Source organism: Penicillium maclennaniae (genome assembly GCF_028827695.1).
Source record: "Penicillium maclennaniae strain IBT 15551 chromosome Unknown utg000008l:1.0-3552695.0:1.0-3555053.0, whole genome shotgun sequence".
In the NCBI taxonomy this organism is placed as follows: domain Eukaryota; kingdom Fungi; phylum Ascomycota; class Eurotiomycetes; order Eurotiales; family Aspergillaceae; genus Penicillium; species Penicillium maclennaniae.
Genome location: NW_026623220.1, coordinates 611379 through 634696, shown reverse-complemented (window position 1 = coordinate 634696; position 23318 = coordinate 611379). Strand labels below are relative to the sequence as shown.

The 23318-nt window shown below is 49.7% G+C and overlaps 10 protein-coding genes across 10 annotated transcripts; 6 read left to right on the top strand and 4 right to left on the bottom strand.

Annotated features, from left to right (window-relative positions):
- Positions 1-2063: 2063 nt before the first annotated feature.
- Positions 2064-3162, bottom strand: rps1 (40S ribosomal protein eS1; the record flags this gene model as incomplete). Its single annotated transcript, XM_056970902.1, has 5 exons — positions 2064-2207; positions 2281-2782; positions 2845-2870; positions 2930-3014; positions 3149-3162. 5 exons carry the CDS (start codon positions 3160-3162, stop codon positions 2064-2066), a joined length of 771 nt encoding a protein of 256 aa, XP_056817881.1.
- Positions 3163-3841: 679 nt separating this feature from the next.
- N7477_009240 (transcription elongation factor 1 family protein) lies at positions 3842-4379 on the top strand (the record flags this gene model as incomplete). The annotated part of the gene is made up of 4 exons (XM_056970901.1): positions 3842-3844; positions 3915-3959; positions 4011-4149; positions 4207-4379. 4 exons carry the CDS (start codon positions 3842-3844, stop codon positions 4377-4379), a joined length of 360 nt encoding a protein of 119 aa, XP_056817880.1.
- Positions 4380-4720: 341 nt separating this feature from the next.
- On the bottom strand, positions 4721-5616 carry N7477_009239 (uracil phosphoribosyltransferase; the record flags this gene model as incomplete). The annotated part of the gene is made up of 4 exons (XM_056970900.1): positions 4721-4772; positions 4827-4998; positions 5050-5408; positions 5462-5616. The coding sequence occupies 4 exons, from the start codon at positions 5614-5616 to the stop codon at positions 4721-4723; spliced, it is 738 nt and encodes a 245-aa protein (XP_056817879.1).
- Positions 5617-6034: 418 nt separating this feature from the next.
- N7477_009238 (WAPL family protein) lies at positions 6035-8508 on the top strand (the record flags this gene model as incomplete). The annotated part of the gene is made up of 3 exons (XM_056970899.1): positions 6035-7714; positions 7743-8180; positions 8230-8508. 3 exons carry the CDS (start codon positions 6035-6037, stop codon positions 8506-8508), a joined length of 2397 nt encoding a protein of 798 aa, XP_056817878.1.
- A 425-nt stretch (positions 8509-8933) lies between these two features.
- rhbA (Rheb family small GTPase rhbA) lies at positions 8934-9670 on the top strand (the record flags this gene model as incomplete). Its single annotated transcript, XM_056970898.1, has 4 exons — positions 8934-8988; positions 9053-9192; positions 9247-9339; positions 9431-9670. The coding sequence occupies 4 exons, from the start codon at positions 8934-8936 to the stop codon at positions 9668-9670; spliced, it is 528 nt and encodes a 175-aa protein (XP_056817877.1).
- A 702-nt stretch (positions 9671-10372) lies between these two features.
- N7477_009236 (serine--tRNA ligase SES1) lies at positions 10373-12118 on the top strand (the record flags this gene model as incomplete). The annotated part of the gene is made up of 7 exons (XM_056970897.1): positions 10373-10505; positions 10558-10628; positions 10682-10843; positions 10906-11327; positions 11380-11471; positions 11510-11899; positions 11949-12118. 7 exons carry the CDS (start codon positions 10373-10375, stop codon positions 12116-12118), a joined length of 1440 nt encoding a protein of 479 aa, XP_056817876.1.
- Positions 12119-12763: 645 nt separating this feature from the next.
- On the top strand, positions 12764-14471 carry N7477_009235 (D-3-phosphoglycerate dehydrogenase; the record flags this gene model as incomplete). Its single annotated transcript, XM_056970896.1, has 7 exons — positions 12764-13059; positions 13117-13424; positions 13486-13965; positions 14033-14076; positions 14159-14260; positions 14310-14391; positions 14443-14471. The coding sequence occupies 7 exons, from the start codon at positions 12764-12766 to the stop codon at positions 14469-14471; spliced, it is 1341 nt and encodes a 446-aa protein (XP_056817875.1).
- Positions 14472-14967: 496 nt separating this feature from the next.
- Positions 14968-16860, bottom strand: N7477_009234 (uncharacterized protein; the record flags this gene model as incomplete). Its single annotated transcript, XM_056970895.1, has 8 exons — positions 14968-15577; positions 15662-15856; positions 15907-16120; positions 16180-16207; positions 16257-16411; positions 16468-16564; positions 16619-16700; positions 16751-16860. 8 exons carry the CDS (start codon positions 16858-16860, stop codon positions 14968-14970), a joined length of 1491 nt encoding a protein of 496 aa, XP_056817874.1.
- Positions 16861-17264: 404 nt separating this feature from the next.
- Positions 17265-17702, top strand: N7477_009233 (uncharacterized protein; the record flags this gene model as incomplete). The annotated part of the gene is made up of 3 exons (XM_056970894.1): positions 17265-17427; positions 17478-17575; positions 17637-17702. The coding sequence occupies 3 exons, from the start codon at positions 17265-17267 to the stop codon at positions 17700-17702; spliced, it is 327 nt and encodes a 108-aa protein (XP_056817873.1).
- Positions 17703-17948: 246 nt separating this feature from the next.
- Positions 17949-23027, bottom strand: N7477_009232 (uncharacterized protein; the record flags this gene model as incomplete). The annotated part of the gene is made up of 22 exons (XM_056970893.1): positions 17949-18235; positions 18286-18434; positions 18495-18645; positions 18708-18753; positions 18814-18937; positions 18994-19226; positions 19294-19428; positions 19489-19571; positions 19627-19959; positions 20011-20164; positions 20217-20529; positions 20582-20689; positions 20745-20890; positions 20939-21288; positions 21343-21474; positions 21546-21612; positions 21668-21802; positions 21853-22017; positions 22074-22193; positions 22256-22792; positions 22847-22886; positions 22936-23027. 22 exons carry the CDS (start codon positions 23025-23027, stop codon positions 17949-17951), a joined length of 3900 nt encoding a protein of 1299 aa, XP_056817872.1.
- Between the last annotated feature and the right edge of the window lie 291 nt (positions 23028-23318).

Sequence of the window (23318 nt, the reverse complement as noted above, 5' to 3'; positions counted from 1 at the left end):
TGAGTCTACAATATTCGCTTGGAGCCTTTCAATAGGTTCATCTTAGAAACAATACCTGAAGCTATTTGTTTTGACCCCTGGATAGATTCTATATATTATAAAATTTCTCAAATTTAATCTTCTATGCATAATTATTAAATCTATCGCATTATCGTCTTAAATTGAATAATGTGATGAAAGTTTTGATCCGTACATAGCTTAGATTGACGAACCTTTTGGGGATCACTTCATATTTTAATTATTTTTCGTGAGCTACTAGTTTTATAGATGTCTATTTGTTTAAATATATAATTTGATATTATTTATTGTAATGGGAGATTATATCTGACGTCTATACCTTTAACCTATTCTTAACCAAGTATTATATCTTTAGTTCTCTCACTATTTATCTTAATTTCTATGGCCGATAAAGAATCTCTGTTATTAGGGTAAGGGTAGAAGGCCTATCGATTAGGTAAAAGATCTTTTCGAAGTAGGGGATTAGTATTCCTAATGAATATATAGACTAATTTTTGCGAATCGACTACTATACGATCCTTATTGGAGATGTATCGTGCTAGGACTTCGTATATTTCCTAAGTGCAGATCCCCGCTAATCTTAGCATTTATTTTCATCGCTCTTCTACCTGTATAGTAATAATACTTTTCTTCTGGGGAGACAAAGGTTGTGGTTATAATAAATTTGAAAAGTATTACCTTATACTATGTCGGTTGAGATTCCTCGTACCAGTACTGGTAAATTCACGTAAGAAAATAAGGGATATGTCTTCACCGAGAGTATCTTTAAAGTCTTCAAGGGTGATCATAATCGAGTCAACCGTCTCCAACTCAGACTTAGCGTAATCTTGAAGTATGCAACTGACTAGAATTATCTTGCGCTTATGCAGACACTATCACGGCACACCAATCTGGCAGCCAGGAACTAGCAAGTATGTGTTAGCTGATTGCCCCATCGGTTGATATACAATGTAAGGCTAAATGATCAACCGAAGTGGTCGCGATTGTCTTCCTGGTTCTTTTACAAGGAGGCGAATATGCTGCCAAATGACCCAGGTGAGAAGGATTCTTTAGGTATACCTGACTCAATACGTAGGGAATGCAAGGCTATCATGGTTCTGTCGAATTTTGATGCAAGCCAAAGGCAGACACATGTGGGTATTATTCGGAGGCCATTGGAACAACAGATCTACTCTCCAAACACGATCACGAATTTAGATCTCACCCAACTTGCGCCATGTTCTAGGTCATATGTGCAAGAGAATTGGACGTCTTGCAAGCATGGGTATATTTGGAGATCGATATTTCCCAGCATCGGCTCTAGATGAAGTACGCAATGCTAGATTACCCACCGAGATCGTGATGGTATACCAATATCACAATGGCAAAAGGACACGAGCTGATTGGAAACTTCATGTCCTGACCCGACAGTGGTAGAGAAGCTCTGAGAATAAAGGCAGCCTCTACGTAGCAGCCGCCCCTGTTGTGTTCTTCCGAGAGGAATTGATGGACTATGTCCTAGCAAAGTGCAGCTCTTTGACACCGACTATGTCCCTGTTAAGCCGAATTCGGGGAGATCAATTGGAGAACAGTGTACCAGCAAAATCCCGGAAAGTAGGGAGAGCATCCACTAGAAAATGTACCAAGTTCACCCACTAGATCCCCACCTCAAATCCGAGATCAGAACCAATTTGATGGCTCCACTTAGTCATTTCAGGAGGGCACCTATGATGAGCCGAAGATGCAATGATTGCACATCGATGGTGAGTAGCGACGATGCATGGAGCATATGGGTTGTGCCTGAAACGAAACCAAGTCGCCCGGAACATGGATAGTCAGTACAACCGGGTGAACATTCTCGCGTTGCTACGGCTAGATCGCAGGTGCTTTGGAGACTACATTGGACTTAGGCTGCTCTGTCTACACTGGTCATCTACAGATACAACCGCCCCTCGCCACGATGCAAATATGCCATACATGTCATGAACTTTTTTGTTTTCCTATATCAGAAGACAACGACTGCCATGGTTGACCAGTATTTGACACCACTTCCAAATGAAATACCCTTAAACAGACTCAAGAACAGTGTCCTTGAACTCGCGCTCAACCTTTTGACCCTTGTCATCAGTGGCCGACTCGCCGTGGAGGGCGAGGAGAGCACCGAGATCAAACTTAGGCGACTTCAGGAGCTTGACCTTGCGAATGTGAACCTGAGACACAGCGGATTAATACGCGATCCTCAGGGGAGTTGAGTCATGTAGAAGACTGTGGCAAGATACGTACATTCTGGAGGGGGTAGATGCCCTGGGTCGACTTCTCGATCTCACGACCAATAACCTCGGGGATGAGCTTGTGGGTGAGCTGAGACAGGGTGCAGGTGGCGGCCTCGCGCTGAATGATCTCAGTCATCTTCTTGCGGATGGCACGAATTTGAGACGAGCGAGCGTAGGTGGTCTTCTTGATCTGGTTGGGGCGTCTCTTGGTGAAGGCGATGGCGAACAGACGGAGAAGGTAGTCATCGGTGGTCTTCACGGTGACATTGGCCTCGATGAGAGACTGCCACTTGCGGACCAGGGAGCGCAGCTTGTCGGTGGTGAAGTCCAAGCCGTGGAAGTTGGTCAGGCAGTTCTTGCCCTGGATCTCATCCACACGGAGCTTGACCTTGCGGAAAGCGTGGTCCTCGTCGTTCTGCAGATCAGCGAGGGAGACCTCGAAGATACGGCCCTTCAGGGAGTCATTGGCGTTCTTCAGACCGCTGGTGCGGTTGACCAGAGTCTTACCGACGCTGTTGGAAAGATGTCAGCACACAACCGATTCTCACACCGAGGGGCCAGGTAAATTTCCTACTCGCGGGTCTGGAAGGTGGAGGGGGCCTGTGAACTGGTTAGCAATTGTGTCTAGGGCAGAGGAAAGAAACGATTGGAATACTGACCTTCACGGAGTACTCATCCTTGCGGGTGAAGGGGTCGACAGTGCGCTTCTTAATGCCCTTCTTGCCCTTGGAGAGGCGCTTGTTCCTGGGAGCGAAGTTGAGAATTAGCCGCAGATTTTCGACGGGATGCTGATTTCCAAAGACAAGGCGAGGGGGAAGCGAAGATAACAGGCGAGACAACGAGACAACGAGACAACGAGTAGAAAGGGTAGCGCTTACTTTCCAACAGCCATGATTGCGAGTCGGGTCTATCTGGGTGTTGTTGAAAGACAGACAAAGGTATCGCACCACGGCGCTTCGGGTTTCGAGATTCTCGCTCGGGTCGACTAGGAGGGTTGAAATCCAAAACCCACAGAAAACTCGGCTAAGCGAAGTGTGCGGGCCCTACCTCGCTGATGTAATAACATCACGTGACACACACACGAAATTCCGTAACAGCGCTATGCCACATTGAGCTATTATGGCCTGAGGCATAAATGCGGAGCGCAGTCTGTAAACTCGGCCAAGTTGGACGTGAATTCATGGGGTGTCTGATATGATTACTGATAGTGGTTTTCGTTGCCTCGCTCCTTCTACGCCGGGCTTGATGGAAGTAATTTCATATCGAACTCCCTGGTACCGCTGTATCTCTGATCTTCACACGCCACCGGCTATTCATGTATCTGTCGAATTGCTCAATTGAAGCAATAAACCCTGTAAACGTTCATGACGACCCAGTCCGAGTCATACGAGCCATGTAGCAACAAAATTACGCGCTCATAAACCCGGCAACCGTCTCGATGTCAAGCCCTGTGGAATGACGATGCTGGGGTGGAGTCCCCATTCTTCCGATATCCATTCTCCGCACGAGCCAGCCCCTCACAACGACCTTGTCACTCTTCGTTACTGAGCCTCGGCCATCAAAACAGGAACATGGTACGTCTCTCTCCAGAAGCTTTCCTTCAGAGGCTCCAGACGAATATGACTGACCCCTTTTACTCCACAGGGAAAGCGCAAGAAGTCCAGCAGGCAGCCCCAGGGGCCCCGAAAGGTGCGAACATTGCCCACTCATTGCGCCCCTCCACCGTACTGACCTTAGCAGCGGGAGCCCCTTGCGACTACTTTCTCTTGTCTCTTCTGCAACCACGAGAACTCGGTGGTAGTTAAGCTGGATAAAAAGTTGGGTCTTGGAGACCTCTCCTGTAAAGTCTGCGGCCAAAAGTTCCAGACGGGTATTAACTGTGAGTCAAAAACCTATTGAGAACATCTTCGACGACTTGTAATTGACTATCTGCTAGACCTCTCCGCTGGAGTGGACGTTTACTCGGACTGGGTGGATGCGTGCGACGCCGTGGCCAAGGATACAGCCAACCAGTACGACGGGAGCGCGAGTGCCCAGGCCGGGAACAGCAAGCCCCATGCATCGGCAGATATCGGACATGGTGAAAACTACGAGGAGGACGATTATTGACCATATACCAGGGAAGGAGAAGGGGAGGGGGCGGCGAATGGCGCATGGGCATTGTACCAATTTGAGGAGCTCGTTCAGATACACACGGCGCATCCACCAATACGATCTTATTTGTTCTACCTCTGCTTTCAGTCGGTCTCTATACAGCACCACATGGGTTTCATGATTAAGTCTCCGGATGGGTCTCGATAGATTTGGAAACCGGCCGAAGGAGGATTTTATGGGACTCCCAATAGGGTTGAATGCTAGACCGGTGCTACCCATCTTTCTGTAAACTTCACCAGAGAAGAATGAACGCGGGACTTGGACAATTGCCCGTCGCCGCCATACTCGTCGTAAGACTACAATGTATAGTATCGGTCACCAAAATCACCCAAACCAGGAATGATGTACCTATGAACGTATCAGTGTGGTTCAAAGTCTGCAGAATTAAGAAGGATAGAGTACTTTTTGTCGTCCAGTCCCTGGTCAATGAAGGCCGTGACGACCCGAAGTTTCGGGAACCTTTCGGCGAATTCTGCTACGCCAGAGGGGCTGGCAATCAAATTGAGAAATAGGATTCGGTGCTCAGGCACGCCCTTTTGCTTCAATACCTCGACAGCTAGTGTAGCGGAGCCGCCTGATACCAAGTCAGCGGAGGATTTGGGGGCTCTAAAGGGCTTGAACTCACCCGTGGCAAACATGGGGTCCAGAAGGAGCACCCATCGGTCAGCAATGTCGGTGGGCAGCTTGTCGTAGAAAAGTTTGGGCATGCAAGTTTCCTCGTCCCGCTGAATCAGGATCTTGCCAATGCGAACTGACCGACAACAATCTCGTAGGCCCTGCTCCATGGCCTCTCCGGCTCTCATAATGGAAACACCACAAATTTTGCCCTCAAACTTCACGCCCAAGTAAGCCCTTCCGACCGGAGTCGTCACAGACTGTTCCACTACGGGAAGATGGTTCAGCCCCTCCTCTACCAACAAGCGAATGATTCGGTTGGAGTAAAAGATGAAGTCCGCACGCGTTGTCCGTTGGTCGCGGATCATCCTAGGTTTGCAGTCAGATATAAGTCAACCGCTTCAATGAAGACACGGTCTTACGTTAAGAGAGCAATCAGCTGTGGTGTCTGGGAAAGTACATGGACATTCTCATAAGAGACCTCTTTGGAGACCGTCGCAGTGGGTTTCTCGCCATCCGGTCGATAAATTGGACCTACACCCTGGGCAGGAGATGGGATGGGATCTTTGCCAGCCATGGCGCGATGAGAGCAGTGTTCGGGATAGACGTCTGTGCACTGTGGGGGAAAGAAAGACGGCAGTCACGCTTATCGTGCTATCGTACTATCCGCACTCTGGAAGCACGCGCCCTCCGCAGTTGAAGGGGTTGCATCACCGCTGAATAAGCTTGAGCTTCAACCCGTCCCTCTAATACCTGGGCCCTCACCATTTTTTTGATGTCTCGAGACAAAGCAGGCACGAAGTCTTGAAATCCTTGCCACTTCAATCCCCCTCCAATTCCTCCTCCGGGAGAAAGTCGCCGTGTTGTTCGGTATGTCTCCATTGACACTGCCTTTCTCACTGGGTCGGTCTTTGTAAACCCTGGAACTGATCGCCTTTCGCCTTTCATTGACACGAATGCAATGCGACGCACTTGCGACACATTTAAAGGATAAAATGGATCACTCGCAATCCCGAAACCGAAGACTGGCTACATACGGTGCATCCACGAATCAACCTCCTCCCAAAACCACAGCCGCAAGCACTTCGACGACCAAAGGGACTACAGCTCCTGTGAGAAGAGTGCGTGACTCTCGGCTATTGGAGCATAAACCCAAAGGCACCGAGAACCGGGCAAAGCGATCAACACGTCCAAGCGCTTCTCTGGCTTCCGCCCTCAAAGAACCGCGAACCTCCACTGAAGATAGCATCTACGATTTACCATCATCAGACGATGGAGTCCAGCAAGGTATCAGTGAGCGAAAGCGAAAGCGCCAGGGCCCTGGTGGAAGTGACCCCTTAAGTGAGAATGGCTCTCCATGGACGAGGAAGGCCGTACGGGACCACAAAAGGCTAGTCGGGCGAATGCAAGGGGATAAACTGCTCCATAATCAGACATTAACAGCAGTCCCTGCATCCGAACGGCCCGTCGAGTCCACAGAGGCAGAGGCCTCTTTCCTCGATGATCGCCAACTGATGCGGCAAGCTCACAATGCAGATTCTGTTGAGAATGAAAGGCAGGTCTCCAGCGATCCTGCGTCTCCTAGTCCCCGTCAGGTGGCTCGAACAACTGCTGAAAGCACCCCTACCGGTCGAAGGAGACTGATTGATTCACTGGCTACCACGGGACAGTCAGATGATGAAATGGCCCCTCAAATCCCCCTCGACAGTCCACTGCCCTCGTCCTTTGATCGCCGCAGCTCAAGTCAACCAAAGGATACTGTATCACGAATTGTCCCAGTTCAAAGCCAAGCACAGGGCTATGGGCAGGACTCTACTGTTCCCGTATCCCCTCATCTTCGAGGCTCCAAAGTAACATATGCACGCCAACGTTCCTTTTTGGACGACCTTGTGGGTCAGGCCCTCCCCACCGACCTAGAGCAGCTTGACACGTTGAATTCACCGCGTGAATCCAGCAGGCACATGCCTAGTGCACGTCTATTCGCGGATGATGATGTCAACGACGACGATGACGACGGCACTGTCCGTAGCATCTACGAATTGCGTCAGGCTGGCGGGAACGCTCGCCATCGGGGAGCCGTCGAGTCGATTTTTGAGGATATTGAGGATCCGCTCAATTCGGTATCTGGCCGAAGCAGTGCCTTGTCCCAACTCTGCGAGAAATTGTTGGATTCCAAGCAAGTCCGGCAATTCTTTGACTGTGGTTTCGATAAGAGACTTGTGGACTGTCTTTCTCCTGACTTCGAAATTGTCCCTGCCACGGTCATTCTTTGCGCCTTTGCCCTTGCCTTTCAGGGTAGGTCGCTACCGTACATTCTCGCGGCGGCTGCATGGCCGAAGCTTCTGAACTTATCTTCTATCTTACTCAGCGTCCAAGATAATATTATTCTCATGATGCAAAATCAGGAGAGCCACCTATCTCGACCTATTCAGGCCTTTGTCCGAAAGACTGCCTCTGAAATCAATTCGGTATTGCTTCCGGAATCCACTTCCATGCAGCTCTCTCCCAGCTTTTTGGTTTTAAAGTGTCTCAAGATCACCCTCTCGGCCTTCCAGGAGAAGGGCGACATGCCCAGTGCACTTCCTACACTCTTGTTGAAGCAATTGGTGGATCTTCTACTTTTTCGAAGTTCTGAGGATGATACTCGCAGTTCATCTGCTGTCCAAAACGCCCAAGTGTTGCAGCTTGGATTATCTATTCTAGAGATGCATACTATCTCGGGGGGGGGCCCCTCAGCAAGCGAACCGAGACATTCTTACTTTGCTGAAAGACATGCACGAATTACTCTACTTGAAGAACGATTCAGACACAACCGGCCAGCAAATACAGAGGCTATATATCCGGGTAATCTTGAACATCACCAACAATGATCCAATGCTGTGCGATAGCTTTGCAACATCTGCGATGATTGGACAGCTAGCTGAGGTTGTGATTACTAACTTTGGTGATTTGACCGAGGATTCTCTCTCAGAGGAGAATAACCCTCTGGACACGGTGATATTGGCTTTAGGGGCCCTCATCAACCTGACTGAACAAAGTGGAGCATCCCGCACCATGTTCCTTAAAGCTACGCGCGGTAGCAAGTCTCTTCTTGATCGACTATTGCTTCTCTTCGTAGATAATGTTGATTCAACTTCCAAGGTAATGCTCTGCAGTCGTTTGCGCAATGGAAACTGACGGGTACCTCTAGGCTAATTCCGTTTTGGAAGTGCATCATAATGTCACAGTGGGTTACCTAGCAGTGCTACTTCTGGTGCTTTCCCTCGATATGGATGCCCGAAGACAAATTCGGAAGCCCATGCAGTCCAACGGGCTAGTAATGGTTATGTCTACCGTCGATGAGTTCTTGCAGTACCATCGAAAGATCGAACAGGAATTGAACCCGCTCCAGACCCAGGGAAAGGCGAGTGGTTTCCTTGTTCGTCTCCAGAGCCTTGTCAGCCAGGTTCAACAGAGTGAATGTGGCTGAGAGTGTGTTCATGAGTGTTTATGGTATTCTGAGGGTGAATACGTACAAAGTGTATTTCTTGTGTCCGTCCTCCTGCTTGGGAAATTATGGTGTTTGGGGAAATGGGATAATGTACGGTAATTGTTCGACCGATATTCCTTCGCATATTGCATCTTCATGCATTAAGTATGTGAAAACGAGTAAATAGAAATACAGTTGAAAAAAGTATCATCGAATTGAACAAGATCGGCCGAGGCCTCGGCGCGTAATCGTTTGCAGCGTTTGCAAGGGCAGAGCTCCGGATGCTTCATGGAACTTTGCCACCCGACCGCAACAACTCCTCACTCTACCCTAGGCTGGTTTCCCTTCAATTCACCAGTTATTCCACTCCATCTTTACCCACCCCGCTTTGATTATCTAGCCGTGCTCACTCTCTCCCATCCAATATGCCCGCCGCCCCAAAGCAGAGAAAGATCGCGATTGTCGGCAGTCGCTCCGTCGGTAGGGATCTTTCCCTATCCTATTTTCAACCATGCCATCTCGGTGATTTAACGCAAATTTCAAGGCAAATCTTCTCTCACCGTCCGTTTTGTCGAGCATCATTTTGTGGAAAGCTACTACCCGACAATCGAGAATACTTTCAGTCGGATTATCAAGTACAATGGCCAAGACTACGCCACTGAGATTGTAGATACTGCTGGGCAGGTTTGTATTCGCCTCTTGCGAAGAAAAGTACCCGGCTGATGTCTTTCGCGATAGGACGAGTACAGTATCTTGAACTCGAAACACTTCATTGGAATCCATGGCTATGTCATCGTGTATTCGGTCACCTCGCGACAGTCGTTTGAAATGGTGCGAGTTATTCGGGATAAGATCCTGAACCACCTGGCAAGTCATATTCTAGCCACCTTCGAAGCCCTTCCGATGGCTAACCTTCTCGTAGGGAGCAGACGAAGTACCACTGGTGATAGTCGGCAACAAGAGCGATCTCAAGCCAGAACAACGACAAGTCTCTCTCGATGAGGGCCGGCAATTAGCAGAAGAAGTGAAATGTGCATTCACCGAAGCTAGTGCTTTCCTAGATTTCAATGTCTCCAGGGCCTTCGATCTGATGATAGGAGAGATCGAGAAGTCCCAGAACCCGTCTGAACCTACCGGCGGCAACAAGTGCGCTGTTATGTGAATTTCTACGTTCGACTATGAGACAACCAGCTGTACCCTATGGTATGTGGAACTTCATAATTTTCTCCCTTTCCGAGATATGAACGAGCATGAGCATGCATTGTTGGTATTTTCGAATTCCGCGATCTAAAAATTGGGTTTCACTCGATCAAGATGAGCTTTTCCCTCTCTTAGATTTGTTCGAATGACAATTATCATCAATTCCGGCATACTTCTAGCCCATTGTGCCATTGCTGACTCTGTTTCTTTTTGACCAGTTACGATGCGATAGTCGCCATACAGGTATCCAGTAACCATGTTCAATTTGTTATTGGGCAAAGACCTTGTCCTCGGTGATATTCTCTTTTTTCTTTTTTTATATCTGCTCTCTGGTCTCGTTCTTTCGATTATCTTCTGGATTTGGTGGAATATTGGGATCGGCTGCATGAATCATCAGGGTTTCTCTTTTCAGGTCGGGCTAGGGGATCTGTTTTCTTTTTTTGTGGTATTGCAGCGTGCATAGAATAATGAATGGGCTTCGCCGGCCTCGACTCGTCAACTAATTGAGTGTGAGTCTCGTATAGAGACCGAGCTGGGGAACCCCCTTGGGAGGTCGTGTGGGATTAAGTAATGCCCCGCCGTGCGCACTTTTTGCATTTTACCCCTCCACAACTTACGTTCCCGGCTCTAACTCACTGTCATTTCTCGAGTTCGTTACTTCAGTATGCTCGACCTTAACGATTTCATCACCGAGCGTGGTGGTGATATTAACAAGATCAAGGAGAGCCAGCGCAGGCGGTTTGCGCCCGAGGAAGTTGTTGAGGAAGTGATCGCCCTGTATGAAGAAGCCCGCCGAGGTACGTTGATATCGATACAACCACCACCAGGGACAATTCTAATTAAGAGTAGCACGGTACGCGGCCACTCAAATCGGGTCCGAGCTTAACGCCGTTCAGAAAGAGATTGGAAAGAAGAAGAAGGTACCCAACCATCCGCGTTTCATTCGGAGCACACATTCACACCAAGGGAGCAGGCCAAGGAGGACGCCAGTGATCTGGTCAACCAGAAAGCCGATATTGAGAAACGCAAAAAGGAGGCCGAAGACATCGCCGCTCAGAAGGAATTGGAGCGTGACCGCAAGATTCGGCCGATTGGCAACTACGTGCACGATTCGGTCCCCGTGAGCAACAATGAGGTGAGCAATGCCATCCAGCACCATCATTTCCATCTTGCTAATTGCAACTATTCGGAATATAGGATGACAACCAGATCATCAGAACATGGGCCCCCGAGAACGTTGCCATGGAACGACCCGGCTGTCTCTCCCATCACGAAGTCTTGACTCGCTTGGATGGTTACGATCCGGAGCGCGGTGTCAAGATCGTCGGTCACCGTGGTTACTGCTTGACCGGATACGGTCTCTTCCTCAACTTGGCCCTGATCAACTACGGCCTAGAGTTCCTCTTCAACAAGGGCTACAAGCCCAACCAACCCCCGCAATTCATGCTCAAGGATTTGATGGCGAAGACCGCACAGCTTGAGCAATTCGACGAGGAACTGTATAAGGTCACCGAGAGTGATGACAAGTCGACGGACAAGTATCTCATTGCCACCTCGGAGCAACCCCTGTCTGCCCTTCATGACAGCGAATGGCTGCAGGAGAAGGACCTGCCCATCAAGTGAGACATACACTAGCAAGCTTTGAGTACGAAGCTAATCAGAGGGGGACAGGTACGCCGGATACAGCACATGCTACCGCAAGGAGGCTGGCGCACACGGCAAGGATGCTTGGGGGTATCTTCCGTGTCCACCAGTTCGAGAAGGTATGCTATACTCACACTTTCTTTGACTTTTATCACAGTATCTAATATCACACAGATCGAACAATTCGTTCTCACCAAGCCCGACGAGTCGTGGCAAGCTTTCGAGGACATGATGGCTACCTCGGAGGAGTTCTACAAGTCTTTGGGACTCCCTTACCAGGTTGTGGCCATTGTTTCCGGTGCACTGAACAATGCCGCTGCCAAGAAGTACGACTTGGAGGCGTGGTTCCCCTTCCAGCAGGAGTACAAGGAGCTCGTGTCGTGCTCCAACTGCACCGACTACCAATCACGGGCGCTTGATATTCGCTTCGGTGCCAAGAAAGCCACCGACCTGAAGAAGACTTACGTTCACGCACTCAACGCTACTCTTTGCGCCACTGAGCGGACGCTCTGCTGTGTTCTGGAAAACTATCAGCGGGAAGATGTCAGTCTTTGGCCCCGCCCTCTTGTCCATACATATACTGACTCGTTGCACAGGGTATCGAAGTTCCCGAGGTGCTGCGCAAGTACATCCCCGGCGCCCGGAGTTCCTTCCTTACACCAAGGATCTTCCCAAGGACTCCACCTCCCAGAAGGCCAAGGCCACCAAGGGCAAGCCCGTCGGAGCCGACGAGGCGACTAAGAAGATGCAGGATCTCAAGGTCTAGATGCGGGGAGCACAACCCAAACAATACCTCATCTATAGTTCAATCACCTTCTGAAAAAATATACCCAACGATCATCATGACTATAGCCATAGCTACAGCCATAGCTACAGCCATAGCTACAGCCATAGCCATAGCCATAGCTAGTACACATCCAATGCAAAACTAGTGCCCAGGTTATATGGAGATGTAGATCATAGTGCCCCACATCAGTTCACGAGGGGCACCGAATGATATTAGTGACTTTAGTGGCCGAGTGACCGAATGACCCTGTATTCATTTACTAGGGAAGCGGATAAAGGAAATTGGGCAACGGGTAAGGTGGGATGGGGAAAATGGAACATGGAAAATGTAAAAAAAAAGAAGACCCCGCGATGCCCCTCCGAGACTTCTCCCGCCCCTCCTCTATCACGCAATTGACCTGCCTGAGGCTTCTCACTCCATATGAGTCAATGTGCGATTTTAATTAGATAATAAGAGGCTGAATAAGAATGATTAGGACGATTCGGGCCGGATCCGTCTGTTTTTAAGAAAGCGGTCCGATTCCGGAGATTCTCGGTGAAGCTTATATAATGAACAATGATTCATGGAAGTCCAGTGAGTCAAGTCTGCTAGCTACTTCACTCTTCCCTCTGCAAACCTTCCGCCATGGCAACTGCTCAAGATATCCGCCCTCGCAAGGACGAGTTGGCTGCTCAGGCTCAATACCTCTCCACCTCGCCCACAGCTTCATTCCACTCCCCTTCCAGTTCCGGTTCCGCTCTCCAACGGATCATCCCCGTGTTGAATGCGAAGCACCTCAAGCCTTTCGCGACCGAGGACATCAAGGTTCTGCTGCTGGAGAATGTGAACCAGGCTGGCCGGGACATCCTATCTGCGCAAGGCTACCAAGTGGAATTCCTCAAGTCTTCGCTCCCCGAAGACCAGCTCATCGAGAAGATTCGGTTGGGCATCCTTCCATACTAAGCAAATAGGCCGTCACTGACCTGTGGTGAAAATAGTGACGTTCACGTCATCGGTATCCGCTCCAAGACCAAGCTCTCCGAGCGGGTTCTGAAGGAGGCGAAGAACCTGATCGTCATCGGATGCTTCTGCATCGGTACCAACCAGGTCGACCTCCAGTATGCCGCCAACCATGGTATTGCGGTCTTCAATTCGCCCTTCAGCAACTCTCGCAGTGTTGCAGAGCTGGTCATTGGAGAGATCATTGTCCTTGCGCGCCAGCTGGGTGACCGCTCAAACGAAATGCACAATGGAACCTGGAACAAAGTGAGCAGCAAGTGCTGGGAGATTCGTGGCAAGACACTGGGTAGGCTTTTGTACTTGGATGTATCTGCCTTGGCTCACTAATCGCTAACTGGGTCTCTCAGGTATCGTTGGGTATGGTCACATCGGCGCCCAACTGTCCGTATTGGCAGAGTCCATGGGCATGTCGGTTATCTTTTACGATGTGCTCAACCTGATGGCCCTTGGTACAGCCCGTCAAGTCGAGACCCTGGAAGCCCTGCTGGCTGAGGCCGACTTCGTCACCTGTCACGTTCCCGAGCTCGCCGAGACCAAGGGCATGTTTGGTCAGAAGCAGTTTGAACAGATGAAGACCGGAAGCTACCTGATCAATGCCAGCCGTGGAACTGTGGTGGACATTCCCGCGCTCATTGATGCCATGCGAAGCGGCAAGGTTGCTGGTGCTGCGCTGGATGTGTACCCCAACGAACCCGCCGGTAATGGAGACTACTTCAACAATGACCTCAACACCTGGGGGGCTGATCTGCGCTCCCTCAAGAACCTCATCCTTACCCCCCCACATTGGAGGCAGCACGGAGGAGGCCCAGAGCGCGATTGGTGTGGAAGTTGCCCAGGCTCTGACTCGCTACGTCAACGAGGGCACCACTCTGGGTGCTGTTAACCTGCCTGAAGTCACCCTCCGCTCCCTGACCATGGAGGAACCCAACCACGCCCGTGTAAGTATCCCTCATTCTGCAACCTGGGATTTGCTGGTGGAAGCATCCCTGGAAGAGCGAGATTGAGACTGACCATTTCCAGGTTGTCTACATCCACAAGAACATTCCCGGTGTGTTGCGGAAGGTGAATGAAATCATTGGCGACCACAATGTCGACAAGCAGATGACCGACAGTAGAGGCGATGTAGGTTTCAAACTATCATTGGCTTGGATGAAGGTGCTGACTAGTCCAGGTTGCCTACCTGATGGCTGATATTAGCGACGTGGACTCCGCTAACATTAAAGATCTGTACGAGAGACTCGAGAACCTTCCTTGTGAGATTTTCTTCCCCAATGGTCACACACGTCGATTCTAACACCCTCTAGCCCGGATCATGACCCGCATTTTGTACTAGATGAGCAACGGTTGCTCTACTGTAATCAACTTTACGTACCTGAACCCAAAAGGTTCATTTTTGACGAATTCATGAGACCCTTTCAACGAGGTCTCTCAAAAACGCTGTATGTGCAAGAATTTCAAAGACGACACAGCATACTTGTATTTGGCATAGGTTATTGGAGCTAGAGAATTGTGATTACCTGATGTGTTTTCAGTTTCTTGTAGTTTCTGAGAAACGAGAGCGGCAGCTTAGCGTAGGGAAACTTTACTTCCACGAACCCAGAATATCCATAACACCCTGGGTGGTGAGCATGAGCAGACTGATTACCTTGGTTTGAGATGTTACAGAACCAGAATTTGGACCGGGCAGTCCGGAAATATCTGGTAGCAATGAGAATCACTGAATGCAAAACCAGAGCCATACACTTCGAGGATTCACCCTCTGCTCGAGTCTCGGAAGCTGGGACTTCGGCTGCGTCGTCGAGGAGCGTCACGGCGATGGTCACGGCGATTTACATTGCGCCATTCTGGGTTCGATTGGGCGGTTGGATCACCAGCATCGCGCACACGCTCGTGAGGGTTGCCGTAATTAGGAACGTACGAGTCGATATTGCTTGCAAATCTCCCACTGGAGCGGCCCTGATTGGGTCGATCACGTCGTTGGTCGTCTCTCCCTTCCGACCTGCCTGTCTGTGACCCATCCCATGGTGGGCGAGCCGATACAGGAGGCCGCGGAGGAAGTCCATTGTCTCGCGAAGGCGGGAATGATCCGCCCCGGTGCGTGTTGCCATTTCCAGAACCTGAGGCATTCGGCCAACCTCCACGGGCCGCACCCGGGATGCGACTGCGGGAATCGGGACCTCGAGATCCAGAGCTAGCCCATCCTCCGTTGGAAGCGGTATTGGCAGAGCCACCCGCAGGTGCAGGGGGCATAGGTGGTCGCTGCGGTGCCTTCTTCTTGTCAAATTCGTGAGAATCTTGAAAGCGGGGATGTCGCCGGGACGCGCAGGTAGCGGAGGTGTAGTGAAGTAAGGGTGTTTTAGAGCATCAATGGCGTTGATCCGTTTACGCCAATCCAGCCGGAGAAGTTCGGACAGTAGCGAGAGAGCTGTTGGGCTTAGCCTGTTTGATGTATTAGTCGCGTTGATTCTCGCTTGACATTGTTTCCCTCAGAGCAGTCTCAACAAAATGTCGAGGGTCTCTTACTCTTTAAAAACCTCGCCTAGGTTTCCGCGCTTGGAACCCCAGTCCTTCACGCCTTCGAGACTGGGTAGCAAACTCCACCCAGGCATGTTCTCCTCAGTGGGTGTACCCACGAGGTTGAAGATGAGTCTCGCTTGATCGAGATCAGTGTTACCGGAAAGGATAGGCTTTCCTTTGAACATTTCACCGAATACACAACTGTGGTCATTAGAGAAAGGGCCGAGGAGAAAAACTATGCAACGACTTACCCGGCTCCCCACATGTCGATGGCTGTTGTGTATCGTCGTAGTTGAAGAAGGAGTTCGGGTGGTCGGTACCATCTGGTGACAACAAGCGCGGTGTACTCTCGCTTGGCTTCTCCTCCGCCCTTTCCAGGCTGCGGAGGAGGTTCATCGAATGGTCGCGCGAGTCCAAAGTCCGCGATCTGGAGAATTCCCTCATTGCTGATAAGAAGATTGGCAGCTAGCCCCAGAGCCAGTTAGCTGGTATTTCGGTCAGTTGATGCTCGCAATTCAACATACCCTTCATATCACGATGCAGAATACAGTTCTGTAATAGAATTAGAGGGGGCTTTTTCACGACAATGGAGCGTTCTTACGGCATGCAGATAACGCAGCCCTTCAAGAAGCTGCATCAAGTAACATTTGATCTGGGGTTCGGTGAAATGGACATCTGGGTTCTCCAGAAGTCCCGACAGGTCGTGCTCCATGTACGGCATGACCATATACATGTTCGGTTTTTTCCGCCCTTCGCCTATGTTGCATGTCAGGAAGGTTATCATAAAGTCGAATTGCCGAGTTTGATCTTACCCTTGCTCCGCTCAACGGCCATCTCCCTAAGCTGCAAGATATTTGGATGAGAAAGTGCCTTCAAGAGCTTAATTTCTCGAATTGCAGTGATGGGAAACTGTCCAAAGGCTATTTAATAACAGTGCTTCAAATCAATGAAACGAATACTTACACCCTCCTTTTCATGGTGCATGAGAATCTTCTTCAGGGCCATGACCGAGTTGTCTTTCTTCGACCGAGCTTTGTAGACCATACTATCAACAAGTCAGCCGATGGTAGCTCACTGTATCCGACGCAGACAAACCCAAAGGTTCCTTCGCCGAGTTTGTCGATAAACGCGAAATCGCGGATGTTAGAGCAGCCCGGAAATCGAGGTTGGCCTTGATCATCATTCTCAAGAGATGCGATGGCCATTTTGTTCAAAAGGGTCCCCCGGAGTCGGTCAAAGGTCACGGAATATCAAGACTTGCAGCGCAAATTATGGCTGAATAGCTTCTTGGCATTCGAAAGCTTGGGGTCTCAATCGAAGTACATGGGCTTGAAAGGCGCAAGGCGTATGATGGCGTCAGGTTCAATCCGTCTCGATTAGTTTAGACGACAAAAGGCCGAGGCAAAAGTCGCATAATAGAACGGGCTCAGAGTAAGAGTGAACGACAGATCGAGCGAACGAGGTAGTGGAGGGTACAGGCGCGGTGCAGGAAAAGCTACCTAGACGGGATACTAGACTCGGCCGTTCAAGGTGGTCTTCTAAACAAAAGCGTTCAGAACAGAAGCTCGACAAAGAGCCCAACGATACTTCAGTAAATGCAGAGAGAAAGATGCCCGGCCCGCCAGATCTTGCGAGATTGAGTCGCACGGAAGAGCAAGGCAAAGCAGAAGGCACCGTCATTTGGTCACGTGCTCGTCTCGATAACTTCGGGGCGCCGTGGAATCCGCTTCCAGCAATCTGCCACTTCGTGAAGCGAGCAACCCTCACCGACAGTGAGTGATTCTACTTTCAATAATAAGTCTCAACTGACATTTTCTTCCAGCCATGGCAGGCCCCTCTTCCCACCCAATCCACGTCCACCCGGCGCGACCACTCTACCGATTCATTGCCACCGGCCTGGGCGCCAGCATGTGGTTCTTCGTATGAATAACCCCTCTCACACCCATACACCAGGCATTGGCGCTGACCTTGCTTTGTATAGCTCATGTACCGTGCAAAGAAGGACGGCCCGGCCCTGCTGGGCTGGAAGCACCCGTGGGATCACTAGATGTTGGACTCGCAAAACCCCTCAATCCCAAATGTTCCTGAAATCGAGCCGAAAGAAGCCTTTGAGCTCTTGCATGTCACGTTCTGTTTCAAATTTTGCCCTTCAGCGGGACTTGCTGCTTGGGCGGTTGAAATGTATCATACCAGTTCTGATAATTGCCAATACAACAGTACGCAAAAGGGATTTTCTTTCTATATCCACAATTATATCTTTTAATACAGTGTCGATCCCAACATTCACCAGTCCCTACAGACGCATCTCCTCCAGGAGCACTTTGTACTGGCGACGCTTCTTGCGGAAGTTCGTTTGAAGACAAGCCCGAGCATGCCCCAAAAAGCGCGCGAGGCGTGGGAAGGCAACAACCTCAGCTGTCCAGGATAGCGCAAATGCTGCGAATGCGAACAACAAGATCCAGAGGCGATACCCGTCTGACATCCATGTAAGTTGCATAACATCCGCCACCCACTTGGAAGGTCGGAAGAGCATAAAGCCAGCGATCAAGAGATCGATGATCATTGTACACAGAAACGGCACTGAAGCAACTCCATTAGCATTGGACACTTTGAGTGTAGTTCTGACTTACCATTAGAGGTCATCGGTTGTCGGAAAGGCCGCCCCACGCTCAGCACGATGCTAGTCAAAATGTACTGGAAGCAGGAGAACAAAAATAGGGCCGTGTTCTCTGAATTAACGATATTGCTCTTATCCAGGTCTAGCTGGGGAGGTTGAAACCTGAATCAAAAAACCATGAGTAACCTCGTCAGGACAGCGATCAATTATAATAAATCTTACCAAGGTTGAGACTGGACAGTTTGAAAGATTGCGAGTTGGGACAAAATCACAATCGTAATTTGTCCTAGCAGAGGCGTCAAGACTTTTCGAGACACAAGATCTGCAGTCGGTCGCTTCTGAGAAAGTTTGGAACTGGGACCGGTCCAACCCACTGTTTGAAAAGCTAGTCAGATCTAAGGTGCCCACCCTGGCAGGAGGTAAATCGCTACTCACTAAAGATGGCAATCGGCATGATAAGGGCTAGGTCAATGAACAGAAACTGAGAATTTGGGTTAGCTATCTTCCAGAACACCTTTGGAATAAATTCTCCTCTGCTTACCTGGAAATCACCGAGGTTGGAACCGGACGTGTAGAGAAAGCTGACCGAGGTAAATTGGATGGCAGAGTAGAGACTCATGAATTTGAAGCAGCAGAAGCTTGTCGTCAAAGCGGCTCGACCCTCTCTGTGTAATTGGTTAAATTATCAACACCAGCAAGCCATAGTGAAAGGAAAACTCACCGGATTAATTTTGGCACGCAAGATATCTCAAAAAGCCGACTAGTGAAGGGTGCAGCAACGGATGCTTCAGCGTCGGATAATGAAATTCCAACATCCGCAGCTTTCAATGCACCACAGTCATTGGCACCGTCACCGCAAAATCCGCAGCAATAGTCAATTGATTGAAGCTTTTCGACCAGTTCATGCTTTTCATCCGGCGACATTCGGGCAAATACCCTTCCAATGACCAGGACCTAGGATGTAACAAGCTCGTAAATGACATGCCTAAAAAGACGTTGGAGAGACATGATGCCAACTTACCTTGCTCAATACATCCTCGTTTCCATAATCAATCATCCAACGGAATACGTCACCAGTCACAGCGAGGCAATATTTCCGCTCACGAAAAGTATTTCCTGGAATAGATGGGTCGGATTCCGAGTCTGTCTCGAGAGGCTGCATTTTCTTTTTTAGTCTTTTGACAGCACACGTCGAGCTAGGATAGTGTAATCTTACAAGGAGCGTTCTTGGATCCAATCTCAGATCTGGGTTATCCACGCATTCCCAGATAAGAGAGGTTTTGGCAACAAGGCCAGGAGCTTCAGACATGATTAGCTTCGGTCACACAAGTTTCATTGAGTTCGCGGATTTTACCTTCCACCATGTGCGGCATGAAGCATGCCTCGTCGGGGCTGATCATCTTGCACTCGCGAGCCACACTGATTGCAGTCAAGATATTGTCACCCGTGCACATGACATTGCGAATTCCGGCTTCATTGAGCTCGGAAATAACGCTGGCGGTGGTAGGCTTCAATTTGTTCTCAAAGATGATGAAGCCCAAAAACTCGAGATCGCTTTCGACATCGGCGCGCGTCAACTTCTGAACTTTCATCCAGCTCAACTTTGGCTGGTATTTCGTAGCACATGCAATTACTCGATAACCCTTATGGGTGTAATAGTTCAAGAATTCATCGTAGTCAGACGGAACTGCAAGATTTTAGCAAAATTAGCAGAAATTGCGAGAAGAAAGGCACTAACGAGTTCCAGGTAAACAAATGTCCTTGATGCTCTCGGGGGCACCCTTGACAAAGCAGCTTACTCCCTTGTCACTATACTGTCGTACAACCACACTCGCGCGGCGAAGCTGTGAAACGAATTCAAAGTTACGAAGGACTCCAAGTTCAACGGGAGTCTGCAGAGGAAGCGATTAGCTGATGATTAGGCCGGTGCAAGTAGCAACATACATTTAGACCATTTTGCTGACTTTCCCCAACATGGGTCACAGGTGGCTTTGCAACAGAGGGGTTGATTGTGTCGAAGTTGGGGCTTGTCTGCTCAGAAGCATGGCTGCCTCCTTCTTCGTATGACCAGCCGGTGAATTCGAACATCTTGACGTCAAGGGGATCCCCTAGGAGTTCACCGTCCACGACTCGGAGAGAGTGACATGTCGCCATGGTGTAGATAATCTTTCGTTGTTTCACAAGGTCAAACGGGGAATCTGCGGAAGACGGAGGGAGAAGAAGACCCGATGATTTCTCGGACAACAACTCGGAGAATCTATGAAAATCAGACACAACTGATCAAGTCCGTTTTGATAAAGGGGACAGACCTCTGGCTGCTGCTAACCGTGCGTGCACCGAGAACATCCAGACCGTCCTCTGTGAGAGTCCCGGTCTTATCAAAACAGACAACGTCCAATTTACCACCCACGTTCACTCTGTTATACACGACGATTAGCAGAAATAAAGCACTCACGGTAGGAGTTTACACACTTCTGTGGGCTAATGCAGAAGATGCTCTGCTTCTTAAGACGAGACAATGCAAAATTGGTACCGATGGTGAGAGTTGCTGGGAGCGCCGGTGGGACAACGATTGTTATCAGATCAAGCGCTCGAACTATGATGAGATGCCATGCAAGCTGGAGATTGTCAGTACGAGTGAAATTGCGTCTTATGGGGCAACTTACACCCAATCGAACGAAGTTGATAAACGAAGCGACGAAGCCTAGAAGCGCAACAACTCCCATGACTGCAATATACCTGAAGGAATCACGATAGAACTTGAAGCCGGATGGCTTCGGGAAAAGCATTGAACGAACCAATGCACCCTTGGTGGTCAAAAACCCGGTCCTGACTACTATGGCCAATGCAACGGCTTCATCCTCGTCCACATTTTGGGGTCGCCTAGCCCGAATGACCTTCGTGCCACTGAACAAGAAGTGTTTAGCAACATGAGGGTGGATAGAAGGAGCGCTGAGGTCGAGGTATTGGAGAGCGTCATCTATGAACGGCGTCTTGGACACGGGAACGGACTCGCCTGCTTGGAATTAGTGGCTAGTCCAATGAATAGGCTCGCACTCAATATACTGACCAGTGAGCATGCTTTCATTCACGATACAATCACCCGACAGCAGGATACAGTCACATGGCACCTGGTTCAAGGATGGATCAGAGAATTCAAAAACATCTCCGGGTACCAAATCTTGGGAAGAAACCGAGCGCCCTATAACAGAGACAGTCAGCCAGTATCCCACACGTTTGAACAAGGCAAGCAAATGAAAGGGTAGGACTCACAGAAACCATTTCTGAGAACACGAACATCACAGTCAAACAATGAGATTTCTCTTAGCCGACGCATGGTCTAGCCGGGTGTTAATTTCCAAAAAGAATTCAATTGGAACAGAGCTTGAACGAACCGATTTCGTCTCCAGGACAGTAGCCGCAATACTAAATGCGGAGATGAGGAAGATGCAAATTGCGTAATAGTAATATTCATCCATGGACCACAGGACGAGACTCGCGACTTGAAAAATGTAGAAGGGGTGAAAGGCCTAGGCTCGGTTAGAGTGTGCGACATACAAGCAAACCTGTTTGTTCATACCTCATCGACCAGCAACTGGGGGACAGTCTTTTGCTGGATGTCAATGACGTTTTGGCCAAAGAGCTGTTCTCTACTGTCACGCTCGTCAGCATCAAGCCCGGCCCGCATTGCTTTCGCATTGATCCAGGAAGGATCCTTCCAGCCATTGATCATGGCAAATTTATCCTCAACGGGTGGTAGCAAAATCGTAAATATCGGTAGTCAAGAAAACGTAGAGACACGATGGTGGGATCGCGATCTTCATCGTATGTGTGGCCTGGGGCATCCACGAAGACTGTAGATAGCTGGCGTCCGTATGGTTGGCTGCCAACTTTGTGAATGGTGAAATGATTCCATTGGTCCTGTGCAACGCGTGAGATACAACTTCAACAACTACCAAGCACATCATACACGATACACTCACCTCAATCGCAATCCATTCACATTTTCCGAGAGGCGCCGCCTTCCCAATAAGTTTCACTCGCCATCGAGGGAGCCAGCGATAGAGAAGGTATGCGAAGCCGCCAGTCAGGACGCACAACGCCAGATAAAGAGCAAACCCAACCCGGCTGGTGGAGAAGCCCGCGAACACTGCCGTCAAGTCTTCGGATGCAATGTATACTTTTTGATTGAGTCTACTCCCATGCCTTCGGTCTCGGCCATAAGAGCTCGAGGAAATAATCCGAGAAAGAAGAGGGCGCTCGGCCGAATCTCTCGATTGTGATAATCTTTTGGAGACGAAGGACGCTCGGGCTGATTCAATATCAGGTTCTTCGAGCTCAGTCCCCGACGCATCGTCGACATCACTGTCCACTTCCACCGCGTCTTCGTTGGACCATTCCGCAAAGTCTTCCTCATCCTGAAAATAGGTGAAACTGACGGTGGACCCGGCTCTTTTGCGACGGTGGGAGAAGGAAACAACACTTGAAGGGATGCTCTCTGAGATTGGACCGTCGAAAACCTAATACAAGATCAATCGCAAGGTACTGTAGGTAAGCAATGTAAATTCACGTACTTCATTACGGGCCATCTCAACGTCAGATACCACGCTCATGCTAGAAAAGATCAGCATTGTGTTCGACGACGAGGGTTACGATGTCCAACCTGCTTCTCAGGGAGGCACGCCGGAGATTCGGCCGGGGTATCGAGAGGTCCATTGGACCAGCCCCCAGCGGAGAGTGCGGCTGGCTACCCATGGTGAAATAATTCTGCAATCTGCAATCTGCAATCCGCGGTTCGCGTGTGGGAATGAGATATTGGCGTTGAAAGCTCCGCTTCGACTAAGAGCAGCTGATTATGCGAGGACGAGGGTCCAGATATGCATCACCTTGGGCCAAGAAGCAGGGAAGGGAAAACGCGATAAGACAAAAAGGCTGTCCGCTGCGGTGCAATCTGTGAGGGGCGGATCTTCCCCAAATGACATTCTATTATCATCACGTGATCTTATCGTGGAGTTTCGAGCCTCGAATAGGCTCAGGCAAGAGAAT